The following is a 26,692-nucleotide window of genomic DNA, read 5'->3' on the forward strand; positions in this document are numbered from 1 at the left end:
CATTACAAAATGCTGCCAGTCCCGTCTTTGTATTTCTATAGATTTAACTTAAATCTATTTTTTAATGTATAAATTTATTTATCTGCAGATGTCTTTCAACTTTGTTTTATCTTTACTTTTTAACAGCAAATTAATATACAGCTAAATACGACTAATTTTTCAGGCATAAACAGACTTTCAGAGCAAACTCTGAATCGGACTTTTCCACATCAAATAATGTTAGCTTTCAAGAGTATATTTTTATTTTTAATTTTATGCTCTGATTGCAATAAAATTTCGCCATCTCTAATTTTAAAACATTTTTCAGTTTATAAAGAGTGAAAAACGTGATATCAAAATAAAAAAAAAAACTTACAACTAAATCAACCCAGGAAAAGGAAAATTTTTGCAGATTCTAAAGAGCGTTGAATCGTACGAAAAGTGAAGAAAAACTTAAAACTGAAAATTTATGGGCAGATTTGGAAGCAAACGTAAACATCATTCCATATTCATTTCAAAATATTTAGGAAAGGCATGAAAAGAAGAATGAAAAATCTATACTATTAAAATATGTGCACGTCTGTTTGTTATTTGTTTGTGGCAACATCTCCGGAACGGCGGGGAGTTTAATTTTGAGAGATGCACCCCCTCTGGATTCCAAACATTCGTTGAAAGCCATTTCGACCATTCTCATATTTGTACGACTTTAATCAGCCGAGATATTAATTAAAAACTCTAAAAGCGCAAATTTCCGCTCTCATTTTTTCCGAGTGTCAACAGTCTCGAGAGTCGCTGATTATAAAAATTCTTTATTTCGAAAAGTATTACGACTTCTCCCTTTGAAATCGCAGAGTTTGTTAGTAAAACATTTGTAAGTTTTACAAAATAAGAAATAAAAATAGCATTAAATATGTTATTATTATGTAATATCATATTCTGACGTTGAAGGAAGCACGTGATTGCATGAGACATCATTGTAGGTCTAAACGTTTTCGTTAATGTTCAGCATTTTAAATAAATAGCTACTGTTGGCAAATTTTTTTGTTTCAGGTTACGATAACTGATACGGTATAATATTGCTCCTTAATTCTTTTATTGGTATTGAGAAAAAGTTGCTGTATTACATTAAATTTAAATCACGACGTCATACACATTAACCAGAATTGTCGAACACTTTTGTTTCCTGGATTGTCAGTATAAAATTCTTTGCGAATTGGTTGTTGCTTGGAAAGAATGAACTGATTGATTTTATCCATACTAAAATATTTTTATGCATTTTCTTTTCAGATGTATATAGAACTTACAAATTTTGCTTTGGCCGCAGCCCGCTCCTCTGGCGGGTTTGCCGCTAGTTCCTTTCAATTTCTGCGAAAATTTATACTTTTCAATGCCGTACATATTAAAGGCTGTCGTAGTAAATAAAAGTATAGAACAACCAAGCACTCAATTTCATTTAAATTTTCGAATTAACTACAACAATAAATGTCCGAATCTCATATTGAGATTAATATTCATTATTATTTGTTGAACTTTTGTTTCTTGAAATTAAATTAAAAATGATTTTGCTTTATAGTTTTTTTTAAATTTATATGTGGTTAAAAAGAGTAAATAGAAGCAATTTGTATTTCAAGTTCTTTTTGCGTTATTACAAATAATTTCATAAAGTGTAAAAAGGTAATTGCCTAAGTTTTACTTTAAATGGGAATCATTTTTCGATTAATTATTTTATCTTTAAGATCAGGGTTTCCCAAAGGGGCTGGTATAAACCACCTGGGTATCGCTGAAATTTTAAGGGGTAAATGATGATCAAGAGGTCTGCTGGATGCCGATAGCCAAACGTGCGCCGGCAATTAATCACTATAATGAAGATCCTATTCATTACAAAATTACGTCTCAGTAAACTGATAATTAATTTTTTATTGATATAAAGCCATGTGATACAAAGACTTATTCAAAATATATAGGTGCGTTAAGCTTTGGAACATCAAAGAGTAATCTGTTGGAAATATCTCAAATTAAAGGTTGTTACGGATCACCATTATTGACTTTTCTATTGTAGACCTGCTTTCTTACCCAGCCATTAGTCAACTCCATAACTGTCAGGATGAATATTTATGTCACTTAAGAATTCGAAGTCGTTTAATTAAGCTAAACAGTTTTATACCAAATATTAATAAAATTGCATCAGTACGTCAAGTACAGCCATTACATTGATTTAAAACGAACTCTTATGCAATTGGAAACTCTGATTTTGTTTTCAGGAAACTTGTTTACTTTAAATGGGTTATTATTATTTGTAAAATTAAAAAATATGTAAACTTATAAATTATTATTCTAATAAAAATTTTTCAAATTTTTGTAACATATTCTTAGTTGAACTGTTACCTTTAAGTTGTTTATACGCAATTATTTATGTTGCGATTATGTTCTGTGTCGTATATTAAAAAGCCATTGTTTTCAAGGTGTCGACGCAAGAAAACTTTTGAAAACCCCTGTTCTAGATTTATAAGAATAACTGGTAGATTAGAAAACTACTGATTATTCAAATTTTTATATAAATATATTTCCGTCTGAGAGGTCTGTGATCAAACATTAAGGCCAACCGCGAGTGTTTCAGTATATTCCATCAGTTTTCGAATTATTTTTTCAAAAAGCTACATCATTATATAGCAATTACTTAAAAAACTCTGCTTCTAAAATTTAGTCCTTAGTTTAAATACAAAAGAAGTTAGATAAATACAAATTACATAATTGTTCTGGCATAAAGAACAAAAACAAGAGTCATAAATACACTATTTATACGTTAGGAGAAAGTGAAAAATGACGGCTGATCTGGGAATGACGTTTGAGGGCTATTTCTGTTTGAGGCTAAATTTGGGATAAATGTGCCAGGTTTGAGTAAGGAAGACACTGAAATGCAACATCGTCTTGCTGTATATTCAGTTGCAAATGGCAAATTAGTATTTTATTATAATTTCCATTCAGCAGAGTAAGAAAAAGTAAGAAAAAATATGAATTTCTAGTGATAAATAAATTAGAGACTATGATTATTGATGAAATTCAATATCAGTCATTATTTATGTTCTCGAAATGCAGTCCACTTTTGCAGATGGTCACCATGAGAAGTTCATTTATATAATTTCGAGTAGCTAGGTAATTATTCTCAGGTAAAATATTTCTTAAGAGCTTAAACTTTCCTTCACATGCTTTCAATCCCACAGCAGGTTTCAAATATGATTCAATTAAAATTTTTTTAGTGATTTAATGTCACTGTTCATGTTCCATGGGCACAAACGCAGTTTGAATAACAATAGATTTCATAGGCATTTATTTTGAGGACCTAACATAACATTCTCCCTAAAACGTACACACAGAAGGCGCAATTATTTTGTTTTGGATTATAATTCTGATCTCGCAAAACTTTCTGATTGGCTCTATGGAGAAGCAGTGAGAATATCGCTGACAACTACATTTATGAAATCCGTAAATATCGTATATAATATCCATAAATATCTGTAACTTTTCTAGGACATCTCCAGAACATTTTCTATTATTCCAAGATATTTTCAAGGATTAATCTTGAGAGCATTTTATTTTTCAAATAAGACATTGTTTTTTTATTCCCATGTATTAAATTTACTAAAATGCCATCCAATCTTTCTCCTATATCTAAATTCAGCATACAATATTTTTCCTCTTGGTTATTATTGCCTGAACCGGAAGCAAGGTTATCTAAAAATAGTTTGAAATATTAACGCTGGATTCAGTAATCGGTCGTTAATATTGCGTAGGAGATGAATTTTTCGTTCTAAATTCTGAATTTTTCATCCAAAGGAAAACCTCATTTCCCAGCAGTACATCTTTTTCTTTGAGATTTCAAACTACAGATAAGCTACTTGAATCTCAGCTGTACAGGTAGTGAATACATACTTAATCTCTTAACCATGTCATTACGTTCCATTACATTTATAGTTAACCATGTCATTACGCTCAATATTACATATATCAAATCTTTATAGAAATCTATATATATATAATCGACATTTTATATTCATAATGCTGTCATTTATTCCACGCACTGACGCGCAAGGTAATATTCTTTTTTAGATTTAGCAACTAAACTTCAGCAGACATCTGTAAAGCATTTTTCAATATTTTTCCCGGATAGTTAAAATAAGGGCTTCTCCAGCATTCATGCTATATAATACATTATGAATTATGCATACTGTAATAAAATTAAATAAAGAAATATTAGAGTATTATTTCTTTATTTCATTTTATTTACTTTTTTCCAAATTTCATTATTTATATTTATTTCTACGAAGTTCGCTTCCGAAACGATGTCACGAGGTCCAAATAATGATAGCCTTAAAGCGTATCTTATTTGATTCATAACGTAAATCATTGGTCTACTGTCAAGACAGTCATGAATAATTGGTTTTCAGTATTAATAAAATACTATGCGTATATGAAGATGCGGTAATTAGATCATTAGGCGACGAAGATGAGATAAATGTTTTTTCAATGGTTGCATTTTTTCTTTGCGAAATTGGTCCTTTGTAGAGAATTTTTAAAGATATTATTATGATCCTTTTTTACGTAGAGTCAAATCCCGATTAACCGGGTTAAGGATTAATCGTAACCGTCTCTTTAAAAAGGTTAAGTTTGTATTTTGCGCAGCGATGAATAAATTGTTTTTACCACCATAAATGTGAAACAAATTTTCTACAAAAAGAAAGAAAAAAATAGATTCATTAGATTAGGGAAAACTATACTAGAGGCATCAGAGTAAGCGAAAAGATGCTTTCGCAGAGAACTTTCTAAGAGAACCTGAATCATGTTCATGTTACGCATGGGAAAATCTATTAAAACACTCATGAAGCCTGTTTTCCGGGATTTGATCTTGCTTCGAACTACCAGCGTTCAGACATTTCATCTGCTCAGCCGCTTAGGTACAAAAAAAAAAAAAGAAAACAATCAAAATGCGTATAAAATAGGAGTGTTCCCATAAAGTTAAAACCAATATTTTATTCGAGAGCGAACGCAATGATGTATATTATCACAATATATTACTCTTAAGCATTATTGCCCCACCAGTGGCCGAGAGGTTATAATACCTCAATATTGGTATTTCGAACCGATTTAGTCTCGATCTTAGACAACGGGCTTTCTTCTGCATGGTTTGTTTTCTTGGTTTTCCCCATGCGTTAAGTGAACACGAGCCAGCTACCCTCAGAAGCCCTCCCAAGAAGGCAACTCTCATTCAAATAATCTAATCTAATTATTATTTTAATGCTGATTTGAATTAGGTAACCAAATGAACTTATTCCCAAGAATAAATTGCTCGAAAACATTTTTAAACTGTTATGTTCGTGCTAGTAACCATATGGGATGTTCACCTTTACTGTGATTTTTTAACTAGCTTGGATTAACCATAGATGTCGTACCGCGTGTTACTCTGGTTAATTTAGTTGACTCTATCTCGTTTGCACATCTATAAGATAAGAAGTGCTGAACGTACTTTTATAATAACAGATCTCATAAAAATCATTTGGGTAATTTAAATTTTTTAAAGTTTACCTGTAACACAGATTTTTAATGCATTTTTAAGAATTGAATCATAGAGATGTCCAATTTTAGGAATCGGTTATTTTTTCAGTTCGAAATTGATGCTAACAGTTTGTTTTTCAACTAAATATATATATGTGTATATACTACTGTAATACTTTGAGTCATCGTTTCATGAGAAACTGACTCAAATTAAAATGTCACATACGCAATCATTTGATACAGTCTGTCGAAATCGCTAAATATAAAACCCCAAAGAATAGAGCTACATGTCAATCTTCTCATACATCGCAAAAAAAGAAAAAAGGTTTCCAGGTTGATTCATGGGCTTTAGTGCTCCGTATTCGTCATAAAATACATCGCAATGACTTAAATGCAAATATTTCATCACTTATTTCCAAGAGCAGTTGAATAATGAAGCTGTTGTGATGTTATTTATTTATTTGTATAGTATAACTGCCGCCGAAGTTTAGATATAATAGAAGATTTTACAGCTGTACTAAAATGGGATATTTCGTAACAGGTTTGAAAATATCGTCTTGTAAATTAATAGATGACAATCGCTGTTTCGAACAACAAAACAGATGTGTTGTAGTTTTAAAATTAAATCATTATTACTCGACAGAGGAACAGTGACACTGTAAGTCAAATGATGCACCACCGGAGTTCTTGGACATGGAGTCAAACCTCCATCAAAAACTTTTATTATAATTGCAAATTATGAAATTTTCCAGAGAGAGTTTGTTTTGAAACGCAATTTTCTAGTAAATATGGACAATAATATCTCTGCTGCTTAACAGCCTAAAACGATTTAAGTCTATAGGATGAAAATAACATCAGTGTTCTACATTAAAGTTTTCACATTGTTACCTTCAAAATATATTTTCTTCGCTAAAACGGCAAGAAATTTATTCATATCTATTATTATTTTTAAATATTTTTACATCAAACATAAGCTCTCTTTTACTTTTTAAAGAGGTTTTTCTGTATGCTGTCAGGTCTTTGAATTTGCCCGGGTAAGCTTTTTTTAGGTGAGTCAAAGAGTCCCAATTTTTTCTAACCTGGGGACACGGCAACATACATAAACAAACAAGAGTATCGTACAACACAGAGACCTGGACTTATTATTATTATTATAAAATTTACATATTATCTTTAAGTGTGTGATTACTATGCTTTACACAATTTGACAGTATATGGTCATCAGACCGCCCCCTCCCTCCAAAAAAAAAAATCATGCAAGTCTTCTGTCAACGTAAAAACGTAAGCGAAACTTTAAAATCTATATTTGAATTTGAAAATTTCGTGACCCTCCATTTAGGAAATATTGCGTTAATAATTAATTAGAAATTCGCTATTTTGGAAACCCAGCTCGGTGAGCTTAGTTCTTTTATTCATATATGTTGGTAAATTGGAATTTTTTTGCTTTAAATGTGATTGAATTATGTTGTTCTTATATTCCGGCTAAGATTTTTTATCCCTTTAGTTAATCTACATGCAATATCTGTAGAATTATCAACAATTTAAAAGTGATGAATCCTAGCGAGGTCTCCATTTATTTACATTGAAAACACTTAGCAGACTAATGAATTAAGTCACATTGTGCACCAACTTCAGTGTCGTTTTGCCGAGTGGGACTAAAAAAGTAAACTTTCAATTTTGCGCACCGAAAAATCTGTATTCTTGCACGCTCTCTAGATTGCTTGTTTTTGCGTGGATACTCTAAATTTAAATTGTAAAAATTATTTTTTACAATTAAAATTTAGAGTATTTAACTATTTTTAACTGTATCTGGTGCTTTATGTTTTTCTACATTTTACAATTTTAATGAAGATTCTATAAGGTTTTATATATATTATTTTATATATTTTTGCTACGAAATGAGAACTGAATAAATTGAATAAGAAATATATCCCTAATGAAATACGAGGAAATAAATTTTAATGAAATTCAGCAGAAAATGTGTATAATAAGCCGTACAAAGAAGTTATGTGTTGTCTATATCAGATTTATCTTTCATTTGTGCTACTAAAGCTGCCGAAACTATTTTAGCCATATGTCTTCTATGATCCCTTTTTAAATTATACTGATCTGTAGTTTCTTCCCATTTAGAATAAGCTTCCTGCATTCACTTTTCCTGCTTTTAATTGAGAAAGGGAACACATTCTCAATCTTTGAAACAATGAATAAGTAAAAACATACTAATTTAAGATGCTGTGTCACTGGTAGTTGTATGAGCCACAGCGCGAAAGCATTTCTAAGAGCTTTCTCTGCTGATACGTTGTTAAGAAAATAGGGTTATCAGACCTCGTGTATTTGTAATTACTCTTGAAGATGTGTCTGGAAATGAATGTCTGGTATTTTCCCATCAGCGTGATTCGCTTCTAGTTAATTAGCTTTGCCTCTAAATGCATCAGCTGTAATAGAAACAATTTTTCAGTTTTTAAAGACATTGATCTCTAGAAAGAGATTGAGTACTAGTGTCAACGATGAAAGCAGTCTTTAAATTTAAAACAGAACTCTAAATATTCATGGAGTGATTTTTATGGAAATATGAAACCAACAAAGAGTTTCTATGGTAATTAATTTTTATATTGTGATATTTCTATACTTTAATATTTTATTTAAAACTCTGCAAGAAGGGAGTATGAACAAAACTTCCAGTTATTCACATCTCAGAGTAGGCATGCTGGAAAAGATACGCAACTCACTTTTCAATACCTATGATATTTTTTTTTTTGGGTCTCTTTGATTTTTTTTTTTTTGTGTGTGTGTGTGTGTGTGTCTTTTTGTCTGTGTGTTCCTTCGTAAATTGCAAACTAGTACCAAAACGGTCAGAGAACGTCCAATCCAAATGTTTCATGAAGGTGCATGTGACGTTCAGGCGAAAATGTTCCGAATCGCGTCTGCGAGTTACTGTCATAAAACAGGCAATAGCACATCTAGTAAGGAGGTTCTCGTGGAACGTGTAACGCTTTACAAAGAATTATCATAAAACATACTGCCAGAATGTTCTGAATCATATCTGTATGTTACTATTCTAAAACAGGCCATTGCAGTTCTATAACGTACAAAAGCACGTAAAAACATGCAAAGCATGTTCTATAAAACCGATAGTACAATGTTCTAAAAGATTAATTGCGTAATTAAACTGTTAAATTACGTCTACATGTTACAGTTTTGTAATGTACAACTGCACGTTGATACTGATACTGGTAGCACTTTCCCATATGATACTATGAAGAAGGCACAATAAAGGTACACCTAAAACGAGGGCTTCTGCCAAAAACATCGCGGATAACATTAAATAAAAGGCGAACGAAAACGTCGTGGAGAAATCAACGCAAGACGAAAACGTCATGGAAGGAAACTTTGCAAGGAGAAAATATCACAGTTCTAAAACATCGTCGTACTAAACTTTTTTTTTTTTTTTTTTTTTTTTTTTTTTTTTTTGTAGGTAACGTTACGTTCCTTCTGTAGGTAAAGCGATTGCCATGGATTAACATTTTTTGTATGATCAACAATTTTCTGCCAATACGGCTGCTAAAAGACTGCTTGTATGTTCTTCATCAAGGAAATAATTTCGCCCTCTTCAATATTCTGTAAACAATCTGAATGCAATGGCTCGAGACAGAGCTTTATTTCCATGTCCTGTTTGTGGACGTTGAAGGAATGCTTAAAGCTATGTTTTTTTTAACCTCCTGAGACTGTAACTGTAAACCTGAGAAGAGACCATCCGTTAATCATTTTTTTAAGTTCGTATAAAGAGTAATTTTAACTCGTATTTGGACTTGTCATTACGTACGGGAACTTTGAAATGTCTCCACATAGTTCTTAAGTATTCTAGGTTTCAAGGACTACTAATTTAGCTAGTATATAACACATAGAGAAAACCACGTAAAACAAACATGCAGCTAGTTTGTTCGCGATACAGTAAGAATAACAAAATATTCAAAGTATTACAAAATAGATAGCAGTATGTCAGATTTTAAAGTACATTTAACCTGAAGATAAAGTGGATGGCTGGACTCTTGTTTCGCTTTCATTACCGCACATTTTTCTTTAGTTAATATTTTGCTTATAAATTATTTCTTTATTTTATAGGTTTGTAAAATCATCACATAAGTATTTGGGATTTACTTCCAAGTTTCTTTACTATTGACACCCGTAACTGTTATTTTTTGGAGATCAAATATTGTTGGAATGAAAAAAATTATTTTCCACAGGAGTTGGTACATTTATTAGCGAAAGCGATAAATTAGACGAACAGTCACTTTCATTTACATACACTGGGCAATTTTCAATCCCAATCTTACTTACAAGTACCTGGCGTCCGGTAACTCTATTCATTCTTCATCGTTCACATTTTAAAAATACCACATATTACGCTATATTTCAGATACGCAAAATATGTTTACGCATTTTTTTGCTGTTTTGTCTACAGATGAATAAATACTATGAAAATGAAGAATAAAAACATGATGCATTATTTAAACTCTAAAAGTACACCAACGTAATATTGTCATTATTCATAAAATCTACAGAACGAAATCCATACTGAATTGAACTGAAATTGTCAAGATTTCGCGTCATAAAATAATCCTTTTGAAGTATTCTGATCGAAATTATATGAAAATTTAATGTATATTTATATCATTTCCTATAAATATACAAAGAAATATTGGGCGAATAAAAGCAATATTGATGTATTTGCATAACTGGGAAATTCCTGCAGAGAAAGAATGAAAATAGGAAATTAGCCAGGCAGAACAATTAATGCCGTCTGTCTCCCGATTCTGCAATATTCGCATATTTCGCAAATTTTCTTTTTGTTTTACCTCTCCTCAATGCTAGAGCATCGGGAAATATGCTTTGTCATACAGTGCTGGAAGTTCCAGTACCAGCTGTTTCCAGTATGTAAGATTCGAGCATCACAGATGTTGAATCAGCGCAGGATATGATAGAGCTGCTGTATTCGTCGGCTTGTGCTTTTTATGTTTGAACAAAATTGAAAATTTATTGCGTTTCAGAAGTTGACAGTAGCTTCAGAGGAACCATTAAATAATATCTTCAGTTTTCAGTTATAATTTGCTCCGAATACATCATGCAAGTATTAAGAAAAGTGGTGATGTTCGCTGGATATGTTCTTTTTTGCTGTTAAGTACAATTTTTTCAAATTTGATAAGTAGGAAAAGTAGAATTTATTCCATTTTGATTTCAGAATTTAAACTGAATTATTATTTATTTATAAATGTTTAAATAATAAGAACTAAATACATATATATTAATATGCAATTTTAAAGTTAATATAAAACTAAGTTTTAAAAGGTTTAATAATATTCTTAATGAAAGCATTAATGTATCTTAATTAGGAGGTTAATATTGATAGAAACTGAATTTTCTATGTATTTTGCCTAAATCCAAAAAGTATAAACACTTTCCTCAAATGGCATACTTTTCCTTAAGGTTTCGTTAAGGAATTCCAGCCCTATGAAAGAGTATGTCATTATCCATTTCTTACTGGACATTTATAGTTCTGTTATTATCATCGTGTAATGGATTATCCATATTATTATTCCTCATGCAATGAATAATTTCAGGAAAATGTAATTCTAGATAAATAGAAAAGAATTATGAATTTCGATTTTCGAAAGTACGAAAGTACATTACATACGAAAATTTTTAAAATTTATTAAAATTTTTAAATTTAAAAGAATTCTGCTATCTCTTTCTCGTTTTTTCATAATTTTAGCTGTTTAACTTTATATAAGATATCAGTTAAGTACATATATTTATTTTCTAAACTAATTATTAGTTTCATATTTTATGTGTACAAATAATTTTGATTTACTAACTTTTTTTTTGCTGTTGCAAGAAAACAAAGCATACATCACAAAACCAAATAGAAATGTAATACTATAAAAATTAATTTAAGAAATTTATTGCTAATTTATATATTGCATTAATATTTCAGAGCAATTAATATGTACATTTCCTACTTCCTATTTACAGTATCTAATTTTTCATCTGCTCAAAGTACCTGCCGTAAAGAATACAGCATCTCCATAAAACTGGGGGAAGGGTGGAACTGAGCTAAATCGCACTGTCACCTGTAAGGTGCTCAAGGCTGTTGCCAACTACAGGCGTAAACTTGCGCTCCTTGCCACGAGAAATTTCGTGGGTTTGGGCTGAGCATAGGTCAGACAAGTGAGCATTTGCAACAACAAACAACAACAACAATAGATAATTTCATCAATTAAATAAATATATTACTCGTATTTTAAAATTTTTCACATAAAAGATTTGTATTTTTACATGATAAAATAATTTCATAGTAAAAATAAACTAAATCCCTTGGTGATTTAATTTTGCTATCTAAAATACTTTTCCTCTTCATCATTAAAGCGGCATAAAAAAGATATTCGTTATATTATAGCGTTTTATAGTTATTTATTGTAAGTTATAATTATTCATTATTATAAATGATTAAGTAACTTCCTCGTCATTTTTCTTCACTAATAATTTTAGAATTAATTTAACCATTTATGAATATTTATCCTTTTCATAACCCTAACGGTTTTTTGCCAATAATCAAGTAATCCAATCAAATGAAATTAATATACCCTCTAAAGCACTAAAACAAGAGAAGTTATACTAAACTGGTAAATACTGCCCCATAATTCAGCGAAAGTCAAATAAATCTTTTAGACATAAGTTCTACTAAAGATTAAATGTTTATAACATTAGTTTTAACTATTTTGAAATAACTTAAATGAAGAAATCTAAAAAGATATCTAGTTTTAAGCTTTCATTGGTATACTTTCTAGTTCATGTCAATGAATATCAATTTAGTAATATTTCTTCCCCGGTTTAATGTTAACTAGTTCAATAAAGATAACGCTGCACAATCATACTTGTTTCATTACGCTTTCAGAAGTATCAAGCAGTTATTTTTTCTTGCCTTTAAATCATATTCTAGTAATTCTTGGAATATTTAAACTTTTTTCTGTATTACCTGCGGTCAGCCGCCTAATATAGTAGTTAAAAAAGGGAAAAAAAACATAATAATTTTAATAAGCCCAGCTAGTGTAATTTTGTAAGTTCAGCTAGTGATTAATAATAAGAGATGAAAAATTATGTTTATTGATTTTATATCGCTTAATTTGTTCATCAGTAGCATATAGATCAACTCTGAGAAATAAGTAAACAAATAAATAAATAAATTATCTTACATTTTGTCTAAGGGTAACACACTGGTTCTTCGAAGATAAATTTTTTTTTTCACATAGCGGCAACAAATTTGTTTAATTAAGGAATTTCTTAATTCAAGTTTAAATATAAATTCTTACGCTTTTTCTAGTGGCAAGAATAGAAATTGCTTTTAAATCTTCAAATTTATTAATTAAAATGTCATCAAATTAGTACAAAACATACTATAAATAGAAAACAATTCGAAACTCGAGCTCTCAAGTGTACATGTTCGGCTCGAATACTATAATGTTCAAAACATGGCGGCTCTAGAGGCCTCCATTTTTCTACACTGTGAGGAATATGCATACGCATACATATAAATTATTCATTATTTAATAATAGAGATTATCGATCAAATAATAGAGAAAAATTGCGGAATGTTGAATGTTTGTTGATTAATTTATTATTTGCAATATATTGGTAAAATTACTCGTATTTGAATTTCTATTTTATAATTGGAATAAAATGCTTCTAATGTTCAAAATGTTTAAAACAAAATTAACAGATATTACTTAAATGCAGTGTTGTTATTTTCTGTTGGCTAACAGGAAGAACACCAAAAACTGTTTTCCTTATAAGGTGTTTTCTGCCTCCTTCCAGCATGCATGGTGTAACGGTTAGCACACTCGGCGCGCATTCGAAAGGTCTAGGTTTGAGTTCCGGCAAGGGCATTGCACACATTTCACGTCTTCCGCTTCAAAACTAATCTAATGACTCTAACAATGATGCCCGAAGTAAAAAAAAAAAAAAGTGAAGGATGATTCTTCATACCAGGATTTGGCGATTGGGTTCCCTAATCCCCAATCGCCCTTTAAAAGGGCTAAAGTATGTAAGGTATTTTCTCCCTCCTCCCAGCATTCCGTCGTGGCATAACGGTTAGCAAGGTTCGATTCCCGACGAGGGCACTGCACATTTTTCTCTTCTTCTTAAAAAATTCTTAATGACTCTCCATCCTTCTCAAATGTATTCAGTTATAATCATAACTTTCATCATCTTTGCCTATTTATCTAAATGTCAACATCCTTGTGTAATGTTTAAGAATTATCAGGTCTTCAGATTTGATGAGTTCCGAATTTTGTTGTTCTGGATAATGCACCAACGGAATTTTTGCTTTTGTTATATTAGAAAACTCAACATGCAGTTCTTTTTTTTTTTTTTTCTGAAATCTCTGTAAAAACTGTGAAGGAACTAGAGCGTGATTACCACGAACTGACTTTCACTCTGAAGTACATACATTTATTGAAAATACACTAAAAGATGTATTGCGCAATGAACTTTCCTATTTTTCATATCAAGTATGTGTAATACGTATTTGTGTTTTAAGAGTGAACAATTTTGCAAGCAAATATTTTTTTTTCAGTTTGAAACACTTTATTTATATTGTTAATTCTAAAAATAGCTAACATTATTATTATATCAAAATGACAAGTGAAAATATTATTAATAAATTTATAGTAAAAGAAATAATCACAAGCTTTTAATTTTAAATGAGCATTTAGATACGTATAACAATTGTTAAAGAGAAAAATATGTCGAATATTGAAAAATCTGTGTCAGTACTGTAATTGAACATTTCTTTGTCAGAGAAGTGTTGTCTCGGGAAAGAAATGATTGTAAAGAAAACTACTGATAATTCTATTAAATGACTTTTTACAAAATATACGTTTGATTCTTCAAAAGGACTAATAAAAATGCAAAGGAAAGATAATAATTAATTAAAAATTTGCTATTTTGTAAACCCGGCTCGGCGAGCTTAGTTTTTTACTGTATGTTGGTAAATTGTGAATTTTTTTGCTTTAAAAGTGATTATATGATGCCGTTCTTATCTTATGGTTAAGGTTTTTATGCCTTTAGTTAATCTTAATGCAATAGTTGTAGATTATCAACAATTTAAAAGTTCTAATTCAGAAATCAAACAACAAAAATCAGCGTTATATTTTCACAGTTTTCACAGGTGGCCAGATAGTCGTCATGGAAAAGAACACTTACATCGATGGTGTCGCTAAACTCTTAAACGAAGGACCGTATAATCCAATCCCTAAAGATCCTTCATCTTCGGACTTGTCAAAAATACAAACTGCGATCAAATCTTCACAAATCATTTCAAGCAACTTAAAACATTCGCTTATCCCATCTGTTGCGAATTGTGCTAGATTATATGCTTTTCCCAAAATCCATAAAAGTGGTATTCCTTTCCGCTATATTGTATCAAATTTAGGTACTGCCTCGTATCCATTAGCTAAATATTTAGTTCCTAGATTTTCAACTCTATTAGACAATAACATTTACACTGTGAAAATTGTGAAAATATAACGCTGATTTTTTTTGTTTGACTTCTGAATTAGTATTTATTCGGCGTGTTATTGTGTCTTAATTTAAAAGTTGTTTAAATGGTACTAAGCCTAACGAGACCGCCACTTGTTTACATTAGGAGCTGTTAGAAGAATAGTGAATTAAGTCAGTTTGTTCAAAAACTTTAGTGTCCTTTTTGCTCAGTCGAACCAAAAGTAAGCTTTCAGTTTCATGCACCGAAAATTTTGTCTTCGTGCCCGCTAGCCAAATTGCTCGTTATCGCTCAGAAACTCTAAATTTAGTTGCAAAAACTTTTAACTGTTCTCAAATGTGTCTGGTGGTTTAGGCTCTTCTGTATTTGATAATTTTTAATGAAGATGTTTTGACTTCTTATGTATTTTTGCCTTTTCGCGAAGTGAGAACTGAATTGATTGAATGAGAAATATATTACTAATGAAATTCGAGAAAAATATTTTTAAATGAAGCGCAGCGAAAAATGTGTATGATTTAATAGGCCGTACAAGAAAGTCATAATTTAAAATAACGGTGTGTGTATTTATTTATTTTTTCAGTTCAAAGAACTATTGCTACAGATATTCCTTGTCCTGATAATCGAACTGCCAGCTGCATACAGAGTTTAGCAACATTCACCACCTTAAGTAAGCCACCTTTTGCACCTGAAGAAGAACTAGATAAGCTCTGTAGGTAAGTTAAATTCGGAAAAAAAAATTAAAGAAATAACTGAATTTAACTTCAAGGGTTAATGAATACCTTACACTAATTCTGAAAACATACCCTTCTTATTTGCTAACGGTTATTTGCGTTTATATACGTTTGATTAAGTAGGTTATTTGAATATAGAAGAAGACACAAGGATAACCTAGCTATAAGGAGGGATTCCTTCAGGAAGGACTTTCTGAAGAACACTCTCTTCGTATTCACGTTAAACGATGAGAAAAAAGAAAATCCCCAAATACGGCCAGCTCTTTGCTGGATCCGTACCCCGGACCGAATTACCAGCCTTTACGTTATCTGCTTGCTTTCCTCGTTCAATGATTTCTAACCATATCGTCATTCATTTTGAGAAAATAATGCTGTCGAAATTAATCTAAAATAATATCTGAGACATCAATGTTGCCAATATAGTACTGCAAAAGTGTACTCATATCACTAAATTGAAATCGAGAAAAATTATGCATATTCTGTTACATTATAAACATAGCAATGAATATTAAGACTTCAATTTATCATCGTTCATTTCGATCTGATTCGATTGTCTCTGAATCTGAATTCGAAGTCTCTGAATCTGATTGTAAGTCAAAAAGGCTAATTACCATATTGAGTAGTCTGCGGATTTTCAACAGTTATTGCCACTAATGCAAAAATACATCAGAATTTGCAGCTCTTGCAGTAGTTCAGAAATTCATGGTGAAATCAGATATTATTATTTTCTTGGGTAAGTATTGTTTCCTTTCTGTCTTGCACGGAAAATAGGGGTAACAATGTTATGCAACTTAATATATGAAAAGTCCTTCATCTATTGTAAATACAGGGTGGTCGTAAAATTTTCCTGTACATGAAATTCTAGCGGCTTATCCGTTCAACTAAAGAAAGGAAATTTCAGATATTGTTATTTGAATATAGCTCGAGATATGTGCTCGAGATTGTGATCATTTAAAACAATAGAGAACTCGGGGTTACGGTTACAGTGAAAACATTTCAAAATTTCTGAACGTCAACATGTTTTCCCTGCGCAAATTGATCAGTGCATTGAAAAGCCATAAATGTTATGGAATGATACACATACAACGAAAATTGCCGGCGTAAAACATTTTCAGAGAAGGCCCCTATGAAGGACCAATGATAACACAAGCTAGAAGACATAAAAAGATTTTATTGGAAGCACAAGTTTTCAGAGGGAATAAATTTCAAGATAGAGTTATTTCCTAAAATCTAACAGTCCCGTTGCCCCCTCGATCCCCTTTCTTCCTCCAAAGGATTTCTGGTTCTGGGGATATCTGAAATCTGTTTTCATCACATCCACTTCAATCTTTAATGAAGATATTCGCGTCAGACACTATAAAACGCGAAAGACACTATAAAACGCGAAGTTATACAAATTCCTCCTGCAATGTTACGTTCATCATCGCTGTCAACAATCCATCACATGCAACGCATTATCATCTGCGAAGGTAGGCACATTGAAAACTTGCATATCCAATGAAAGTTTTCCCCTTTCTTCTCTTTTGTGTTGTCATTGGTCCTTTGCAAATGTTGTGTGCCGGCAATTTTTGTGCATTATGGTCCTTGTGGTTTCTCAGTGCGCTGGTCAATTTGCGCAAGAAACAAATGAGTGTTGCTTCGAAATGTTTTATCTGTAACCGTAACCATGACAGCTCTATTGTTTTAAATCCTCGCAATCTGCAGTGCATACCTTCAAATAACAATATCTGAAATTTTATTTCGAGTGGTTGAGCTGACAAATCCAGGCAGCTAGTGGTTCTATATAAGGGAAGAATTTTTATGGCCATCATATATTTATAAATATATTGAATTTTCATATGATGATTACCTTTCTGGGAAAATCATCCCTGAAAATGTTCATCATTTCTGAAAACTTGAATGCACATTAGTAATTAACATCTATTCCTGCAAAGGACTAAGATCATGTGGAACCATGGGTGATCGTCTTAGAGAAGTTTCTTTGTATTTTTATATCTATATTTTAATTAGAACATGTCGTCACAAAACTGAAAATTAATTATCTAGGGAAAGCACTAATAGCAATTTATTCTTTTCCAGCGAAGCTGAAGCTGGACAAAGTTGCTCTTCTGACTTCTTACGGTACACATCTTGCATATCGTCTGATGAAAAGCTACGCATCTCTCTCCAAATCAGTAGGTCACAAGCTCTATCTCAACTTTTATGTAAGGAAGGAAACTACGTGAGAGATCCCAATTTCAGAAAAGGTAACTTTAAAATTATTCATGGAAGATAAAATTTTAACTTTAATTTGAACTGAAGTCTTCTTTCTAATTTTATTTTTTTTCCGTTTTCTAAAAATAGTAAAATGTTTATAATAAATATTTTTAAAGCGCGTTATTTTAAAACTAATCCTTGCTATAGGATTTTTATGTAGCGTATGGAAAGCATGACTTTTATAATGGTAAAAGTAAAAGCAATGACAAAATGGCAAAATCATTTATCCAATAATTATGAAATCATTACTGTTAATTAAAAAGTAGTAATGAGATATATGAGAATCATGTTTTGAAAAATGCAGCAACTTCACCATTCTTAATCTGTCAGTAACATAATGTTGTTCTTCTCATTGCTTGTCTCTGCCCTGCTAATGTATAGTTCGCTACGTTTATTTCTCTCCAGTTACGTTGCTGTGAGTATAAGAAATCCAATTATATTGCTGTGAGTATAAGAAATCCAATTATATTGCTGTGAGTATAAGAAATCCGATAATATTGCTGTGAATAAGTGAAAAGTACATTTGCAGTTATTGAATAAGTGGAGCATCTCTTGCATCAATCTAGCTATATATATGTTTTCTATAGTAATACTAAAACTGAAGAATTATACCAACCGGCCACAACTATCCCGCTACGTTCACGTACCAGCTTCATCATCATCATCTACGTCACATCAAAAATTTCGTCACATTTTATAATATCGATTTCCGTATTAAAATAAAACTAAAGTATCGTTGTGCGGTGCATTTTTAGAGCAGTGTCTTTCGAAAGCTATTAATTAAAATTTTTTAAACCAAATAAAACTTGTTTATCTTAGTATCGCATATAAATTATGATTATTTTCCAAAACTCCGAATGTGATTTGAAAAAAAAAAAAAAAAAAAAAAAAAAAAAAAAAAAAATGCTTTGTTGGATTTGGTCTTCTTCGAGAGCATACAATTATACCAGAAATCTAAAGAGACAATAAGAGAATTATCCCTATGTCTTGTAAGTACCACAGAGACAGGTAACCTTTTCAAATCCAAATAAAGTTTAACAGATGGCACCAGCTCGTGCTTGGAGAAGCCAGCACTTCTGTCTTTAAATCCGAGATAATGGATAAACTAAAATTGATGAAATTTATAACTTGTCTAATGGTAATAAATAATAACAAGTACGAAATTAAGTCAGGATTGGCTGCAGCCTGCTGTAGTGAAGAGCCGGCAAAGTTAACTTGCAGAGGATAATCACCCGGTTTCAATGACTGCTCTCTGCAAAAGACATGGATGCATTTTTCCCTCATTAAAATTCCTTCACAAGTTTGGTTGCCTAAAACAGAACCTCACGTCCTACAGCTTCCGTGCTTGTAGCAGAGTTACGCATTACAGCTTCTTCCACCGCGAGAGCTCTGTGATGTATTCTCCTGCTTACATCACGCTTGAAACTGCAAAGTAATCTCTTCTCGCACTGTTACGGGATCCGGCAGCTATTTACTCGAGAATAGTTCGCGTTTTTTCTGAACAAATCTGTATTCATCAGGGCCTCCTTCATTAAAATTCATTTTGTGTAACCAGGCATACGCACGGAGAATACGTATTTGCTCCAGCGTACCGCTTTTTTTTACTGTTCTCAACCGCAGCCTTTACTACTTCAGCGAGCCATTTCCACGCATGCATTCCATTACAAAGGCTGCTTATTTGGTTCTCTTTACCTGCCTTTATGCCAGATATTATATAATACCGTGTGTAACAGGATGAGCTATCGTTTTTTAGATTTAAAGGACTGAGGAAAAAAAAAAAAAACACACAAAGCGCCCAGATCCCCATTGTATATGCCATGATTTTTTTTTACTTACTTTTTACTTTTTTTTTTAAGTCTAAGCAACATTCCATATCCTTCGAAACCTAAAATATTACCACAGCCAGGTAGTAGAAAATGCTTAAAATTTGCTTTGCAAAAATTGAGAGAATGCTATGTGCTTTATGTAACAGATTCATTAAAAAAAACGCATTGGCTCAACAGCCCTAGTGGGCATAGTCTGCAGTGCCTCGATATCTCCTTTCCTGACCGTGGGCCCCTGGATGCATGAGCATATGCTCGGGACAAGTAAGTGGTCAGCTTGTCGCCGGCCCCCCGATGTTAAGTCCTCAAGCGAACTTCGTACTCATTTTATGAACTCACGTAAGGGATGAAAGACTGAGTCAAGATTCATTTTAAAGTCTCAAAAATAGCTAAAAATTATATAAGGTAAATGTTGTAAACGTAATCTTTGAACAATATGAATAGTTTTACTATTCAGGAACTCAATTTTTATTTCAGACTATCTTACATACTTACCTTGCATAGAGAAACACTTGGACAATATTCGAAACTGTTACCTCTACTCCAAAATGCCAGAAGATCCTGAATTTGAAGTTTTGCGGAACTTTTCTGGAAATAACGAACATATATATATTGCTGCTTGCTGGTAAGTTTTCATATTGTGCTTTTCAGAAAGGGTATTAGTTATTGGTAATGTACAAACATGAAAATGAAAGGAAAATAATGTCTTTCAGTTGGCGCAGTTTAACATGTTTTACTGAAGAAAAAGCAAAAAATTATTTACTCCATGTATATGTTACTGCTAAAGTGCAGAAATCAGTTATTCTACAGATTATCTAGCTAATGAGTATATTAAGGTGACGAAAATTGTTTCATTTCTCAAATGACTTAAATAATCAGCATATTACCTACTAGGCACTCGTTAAAGTGAAAATAAGATTATTGCTGGAACAACAGCAGCATAGTTTCTGTACGCTTAACACTCCAAGCGTTGCATGTTTAGTTCTGAAATTTTAAAGTTCCTCCAAATGTCATGAATAAAACGACTCTCTCACTTTATACCTTGATTCCTTTTCTTTCAATATACATCCAATCCAAAATCGAACTCATTTAACGCTGGCAGAAACTTTTATAGGTAATAAATACGAAAGCCACCGTTCTTTACGGAATTTTCCGTCCGTAACGCTGAGAGGGTTAAATTAACATAATCGTATTTATTTATTTATTTATTTTTCGATATCTAAATCAAGTTAATACCATCAAACAATCAATAAACTAGAATCAGTCATCAATCATCAAAGAAACAAACTTTTGAACTTTGACGGTATGGAAGTTGTAATGAGGGCATTCCCTAAGTAAAATGGGGTAAATTGTTGATTCTGCACGTGAACGGAGTGGATAAGTTAATCTGCAGATTAACTGGATAATGTGCTCATTAACGACTTTCCCAGCTTTAGCGGTAACATATACATGTATATTCTATTTTTGCTGGTATTTATTCTGAAAAGCAGCCAATAAACATACTTTCAAATGGAAGTTAGTTTCTTTCGTTCTGATGGAAATTATTGATAATCATTCTAAGAATAAATTTATATGATTGTTCTCTTTACGATTTTGAAGCAAAATGCTGTACTCCTGAAGAACGTTTACCGCAGTTTCTTTCAATATATGCAAATCCAGCAAGCCTGGCAACGGTGCCCCAGCTATTAAGTGCCTCCATAATAAAGTTGTAGAGACATTAGGTTAATTGTAAAAGCCGGAGAGATGGAACATTAACAACGCCTTCGCCGGGAATCGAACCACGGACCTCTGGAATACCGGCCCAGCGTGCAGAACAACTACACCACGAAGGCACGCTAGGAAGGCGGAAGAAATACCTTATGAAATGACAAAAAGAAATGGATTAGAAGAGTACAACTTGACTATAAGAGACTTGTAGACTGCAAGCTCAGCGGGTTCATAAGAACCTTAAGAAATCTCCTGGGCCATCTTTAAAATCTAAACACTTTCCGATTTTTTTTATTGTTACAATTTTTTTTTTAACTTTTGTGAAAGAGAGCTTCACTGTTAGCTACTAATAAGTTCTCGAAAATTCATTAGCTTTTTTCCTGTTCGTGCTGCATTTCTTTCGTATAACTGTAGCTTAAAAAGACTATAATGTATGTAGAATCACTAAAAGAGCTTCAGCTAAAATAAAATCTACGCTAATTAAAGCTGCATCTCTTGCGCTATGTGGTACATTTTGTGACATATGATTCAATGTTAACGTATTGTTTACAGTATGGCTTTTAAACTCTCACATCCAAAATCTGCACACACACAATAAATCTCTTCATATCCAACTTTTGTCGATATTAAACATTTAAGTAAGGTTAAACAATATTTAATTATAAAAATTTAGCCTTCTTTAAATGTATAATTAGTATTTGTTACTACGATTTAAAATTGTTGATTATTTTCCAATAAAGTCTTAACATCACTAATCCATTCATATCAATTTTTCTGTTTAAGGCCATGTTGCTACAACAAAAGAAAAACTAGATGGAATCAGGATTTTCATTTTATTTTGAGGCATTTTTTTATCCATGTTAGCAAACATATCAAATAAAGTTATTTCTTGATTTTCCAATGATATATTTATTTGTGAATAATTCTTCCATAACATAAAAGACGTTAAAGATGTCAGAAAAGCTATCTTACTGGAAAAGCGTTTCTGTGGGAGTCTGATCTTGTGCCATACATAAAAAGCATTTTATAAGAGATTTGGTTTCAGAAACTTGAACTTGAAATTAAAGATATCCTTTAATCATAAATTCTCCAAGAAAGGATCTTAGATTTTTCTGTATAAATTTGTATTGTTTATTAGAGTTATTAGTCCAGTAGGGTTATTAATTTCGTTTTGGCATTTTGCGTCAAATCTCTATAAACGGCGTATCACTTTTCAAACTGCTGCTACCAAATGTTAAAGTCCTGCATTATATTTAAGTAATGAATAATCTGCATAAATATATGTATATTTCTTTCATTGTGATAAAACAACGGTACCTAGAGCCATCCAATTTTGAATAAAATAATCCTGCCCCTGAACATGGCATCTGGACGCTCTAATTTGGAACTTGTTTTATTATCTATTTCATATTTTGTAAAACTTTACCGAATTTTTCTTTAAGAAACTCAACGATTTTAAAGCTAGCAGTGGCAACACTGTATGAAAAAAAAAAAAAAAAAAAAGGTTTTTACCTCCAGCGCGTGAGACTGTGTATCGGAAATTCTAAAGACATGCCCTTTTTAATTAATTTTGTGATATTGCTGTTGAATTGATCTTTATGGTTTAACTACGAAGAACATGATGTTTAATAAATAAAGGTAACCCACAAAACGTTAAAAAAAAACCTTTGGCGAAATATAAAATCCCAAAACTTTCACTTATTTTTATTTAATAATTTTCCTTCAGTATTGTTACTATTGTTCTTCTTTTAGCCCTGTATCTAAATACATTTCTTGTTCAAAAGACATCATAGGATCTAAGTGTAGCGGCGACTCAGCAAACATCGTTTTCAAAGTTCTTATGAAAGCATCTGGTAGGCAGCTTTACGACTTCTGTACAGATATTGATTCAACATTTCCGAGCATTTCAACATCGTGTGTCAGCAGCGCTCAACGCATTGTTTACTCCTTTGCAGTTATTATTGCTTTGTATTTTTTCACGTTCTTGTTTTAAATTTATTGTATATTATATCTGAAAGTTAATGCTTGTATTTCAATAAAATTATTTGTAATGAATTTCACGTTTGCGCTTGCTAATGAAATGTTTTCTTTATTTTGTTTCCTGTAATTATCTTTTTAGCTTAAATTTTATGACATATCTTGTCATCAACGAAGTTCGTCGGATTGCCATAAAAAGTGCTTTGTACAATGCTGCTTATTAAAAAAAAGGGCAGCTTAACAAAATAAATGAGCTATCAAAGACTTATTTATTACACAGGCAACTTACGGTACAGCGGTGAAATGGTTACAACCATATCTCTGTTCGAAATGTAGAACGTTAAGAAATCAATGTTTCGTATACTTACCAAATCATCACGCGGAACAATAACTGCTGTTACATGACCGGTAACAGAGAAACAGGCGTTGGATGTGAGTTTAGGAAGCTAGGGCAAGCTTTTTCAAACTTCATTTACCTTAACCATAAGCAGTGTACGGCCCGTTAGAATGTGAGGTGATGGACTAGTTATGTTGAACAGGCAAACAGAACAGATTAATGCGCATGCCATGGAAGTAGTGAAATACAGCGGATATCCATGTATTACTGTACTGTGTGTCACATGCTTTTGCTAAAAGGACCCAGATATGCCCTGACGATAAGATGAAAATAACAAGCTCTAGCACCTAGATACATAAAGTTTGCTGTTCTAGGTACCGAATGTCTACTTGGATTGGTGGCTCCCATAATACAGTGTCTGCTGTCCGATCGGTAAAGCAAAGCATCGTTGCAGGATTCATTTCATTGTTCGTTCACTAGCACCCGACACAGGTGCATTCAGCAGGGTACTGCAAATAAAAGTGAGATTTATCCGAAAAGCCATCATACCATTCATTCCCCATCTACGTTTTAAATGCCATTGTCAGATACTGGTAATTCACACATATTTTCTGCTTGGTAAGTATCCATCGTTCATCCGCAATTTCGTTTAATTTTTAGTGAACGATCTGTGAAAGTGAAAAGGTAAAGAGACTGCATCTGTGTGAACATCAATTTATATTTTTTCCGCTGTAAATAGCAGCTTTTTTTTCCACTTTTAAATGCAATTAATTTAACATAAACGTATTGTGTTTTACCTTTTTCCAACAAGCCTTTCAACCGCAGATGATTGTGCCGTATACTCAAAAGTACGTGAAGCAAAAGGGGTCTCTCTAAATCGGTTTGATATGGAAGAATCCGGTTAAGGGGAGTATTTTCAGCCGTTTGAAAGCAGGCCGTTACAGTTATGAAAGCGTTGAGATGTGTGAATTTCTTCAGATAGACCTCTTATTACTGAAACAACTTCATAACTCTGGAACTGTTGGAAGGAGGAGTGGATAAGGCCGTAAACGTATAAAAATTGCTCCGCAAGGATCGATATCTGTCAGTAACTCCCCGTGATTATAGGAAGTTTACTGCTCGGCAAGTAATTTCAAAATTTGCAGCCGTCACTGGAACTGTTGTATTACGGTAAACTCGATACAGAAGGCTTAAAGAAGAAGCCATTTGTTAGAAAGCAGAAGCTAAATGTTTCACTTTCTTCACAATGAAATAGGGTGAATGTAATTAGTGCAGTTTAATTAATGCAAAGAATAACAGAACTGAAGTAAACATCAATTATCTCATGTGTTCTTTCCTGATGAATCCAGGTTTAGTTTAACGTTTAATTCTAAATTTGTTTCCACCTGGAAGGAGTCATGAATGCAAAATACTCCTTCGAATATTAAGGAAAGTACTGCTTCGGTAACCCTCTGGTATGATGATATGGAAAGGAGTAACGATCGATTGACTTACATGATAACACGTTTTCAACACCGGATCTTTGACTGGCCAGATATATTGGAAATGAGGTTTTAGAACCTTATGTAAGCCTTTTCTGAGGTATATATGGATCTGACTTTTTTATTTATGACCGATAATGCTCATCCACATGGGGCAAACCTCGTTGATGAAATACTTGAACTGACACTGAGCGAATATCGTGGCCAACAGTAATCTGATCATCCATTTTAATAACTCTATAGAGGACCTATGGGAGAGCAGTTGCAAGAAAACATTCTCCTCCTAGAGATGAAAATGCTCTGATTACCGCATTAATGGAGTGGTGGAACTTAATTTCCCAAAATGTAACTAAGAACGTTATTACCAGCATGAAAACACATTGTGATATGTAAGTACAAGTCAGGGAAGACTACATTGTATATTTAATTCATAAGCCTTAATTTTTTCTGAACTCTTCTTGTAATATATTATTACCATTTCTACTGTTTCATATTACAGTTTTATATCACTAATAAATGCAATGGTTAATATTTCCATTGCATTGCATTTATGCATTATGATGTTATGGATCATTCCACACAAATTCATAAAATTACAGTTCCCAGTTTCTGAGAAAGCTGTTATTTAATGCATGTAAAGATAATTTTGGGCATGGGTGTACATTAAATAAAGACATTATGTAGCCTAGAAACTTCCGATGGGTATTTATATGGTCACATAAATAATGATAATAATTATTCCTGTCCGGAATCTAGTTTATATAAAACAAAATTATTTTGTATGAAAACCCTGTTCATAGATTCGGCGTACACGCTAATACACTCGTAAAATCTGTCTACAGAAAGGATTTCTAAATTCTAAATTTGCGGTTACTCCAACTTGAGAACAGTGGATGTTCTGTAAAGTATGTCTCCTGCAAAGAATATAATTCAACTAGTGGTGTTTCGGAAATTAAGCAATGAAATATGAATATTGGGAATAAAAAATATCTGAAAATAAAAGAAAACTTAAGGAAAAAATTTAATTTCTAAATGAACATGTAACAATCCGAAGAAATTCTAGTTTTGACATATTTCGAGAAATTAAAAATTGTTGTAATCAGTGGCGTAACTAGAGTACTTAAGTTATATCGCTGGTTACTAACGAAAAACGAAAAATTCTGGGCTCCTAGTATACTCCATGATTTTCAACACTTTAAGAAAGAAAATAAAAAGAGAAAAAGATTTTTTTGAATAAGATGATTTTGCCAGCGGTGAATTAATAATTAAGCAATATAAACATGCGCTTACAGGCCCGA

The 26,692-nt window shown here is 32.1% G+C and overlaps 1 protein-coding gene across 1 annotated transcript; it reads left to right on the forward strand.

Moving 5' to 3' along the window:
• Positions 1–10,465: 10,465 nt before the first annotated feature.
• LOC118188368 (uncharacterized) lies at positions 10,466–23,654 on the forward strand. Its single transcript, XM_035358784.2, has 5 exons — positions 10,466–10,703; positions 15,663–15,795; positions 17,893–18,059; positions 20,370–20,517; positions 23,352–23,654. The coding sequence occupies exons 1-5, from the start codon at positions 10,652–10,654 to the stop codon at positions 23,590–23,592; spliced, it is 741 nt and encodes a 246-aa protein (XP_035214675.1). The 5' UTR covers positions 10,466–10,651; the 3' UTR covers positions 23,593–23,654.
• Positions 23,655–26,692: the final 3,038 nt, after the last annotated feature.

This window comes from Stegodyphus dumicola, chromosome 6 (genome assembly GCF_044657685.1).
Source record: "Stegodyphus dumicola isolate Sdum_Otavi_A_Nest chromosome 6, ASM4465768v1".
NCBI classification, from domain to species: Eukaryota; Metazoa; Arthropoda; class Arachnida; order Araneae; family Eresidae; genus Stegodyphus; species Stegodyphus dumicola.

Bases quoted from the DNA above. Each gene is read 5' to 3' on its own strand.
- LOC118188368 (XM_035358784.2), top strand. From the start codon at position 10,652: ATGCAAGTATTAAGAAAAGTGGTGATGTTCGCTGGATATGTTCTTTTT. The intron at 10,704-15,662 runs GTTAAGTACAAT...TTATTTTTTCAG, and splicing joins TGGATATGTTCTTTTTTGCT to TTCAAAGAACTATTGCTACA. The intron at 15,796-17,892 runs GTAAGTTAAATT...ATTCTTTTCCAG, and splicing joins GAACTAGATAAGCTCTGTAG to CGAAGCTGAAGCTGGACAAA.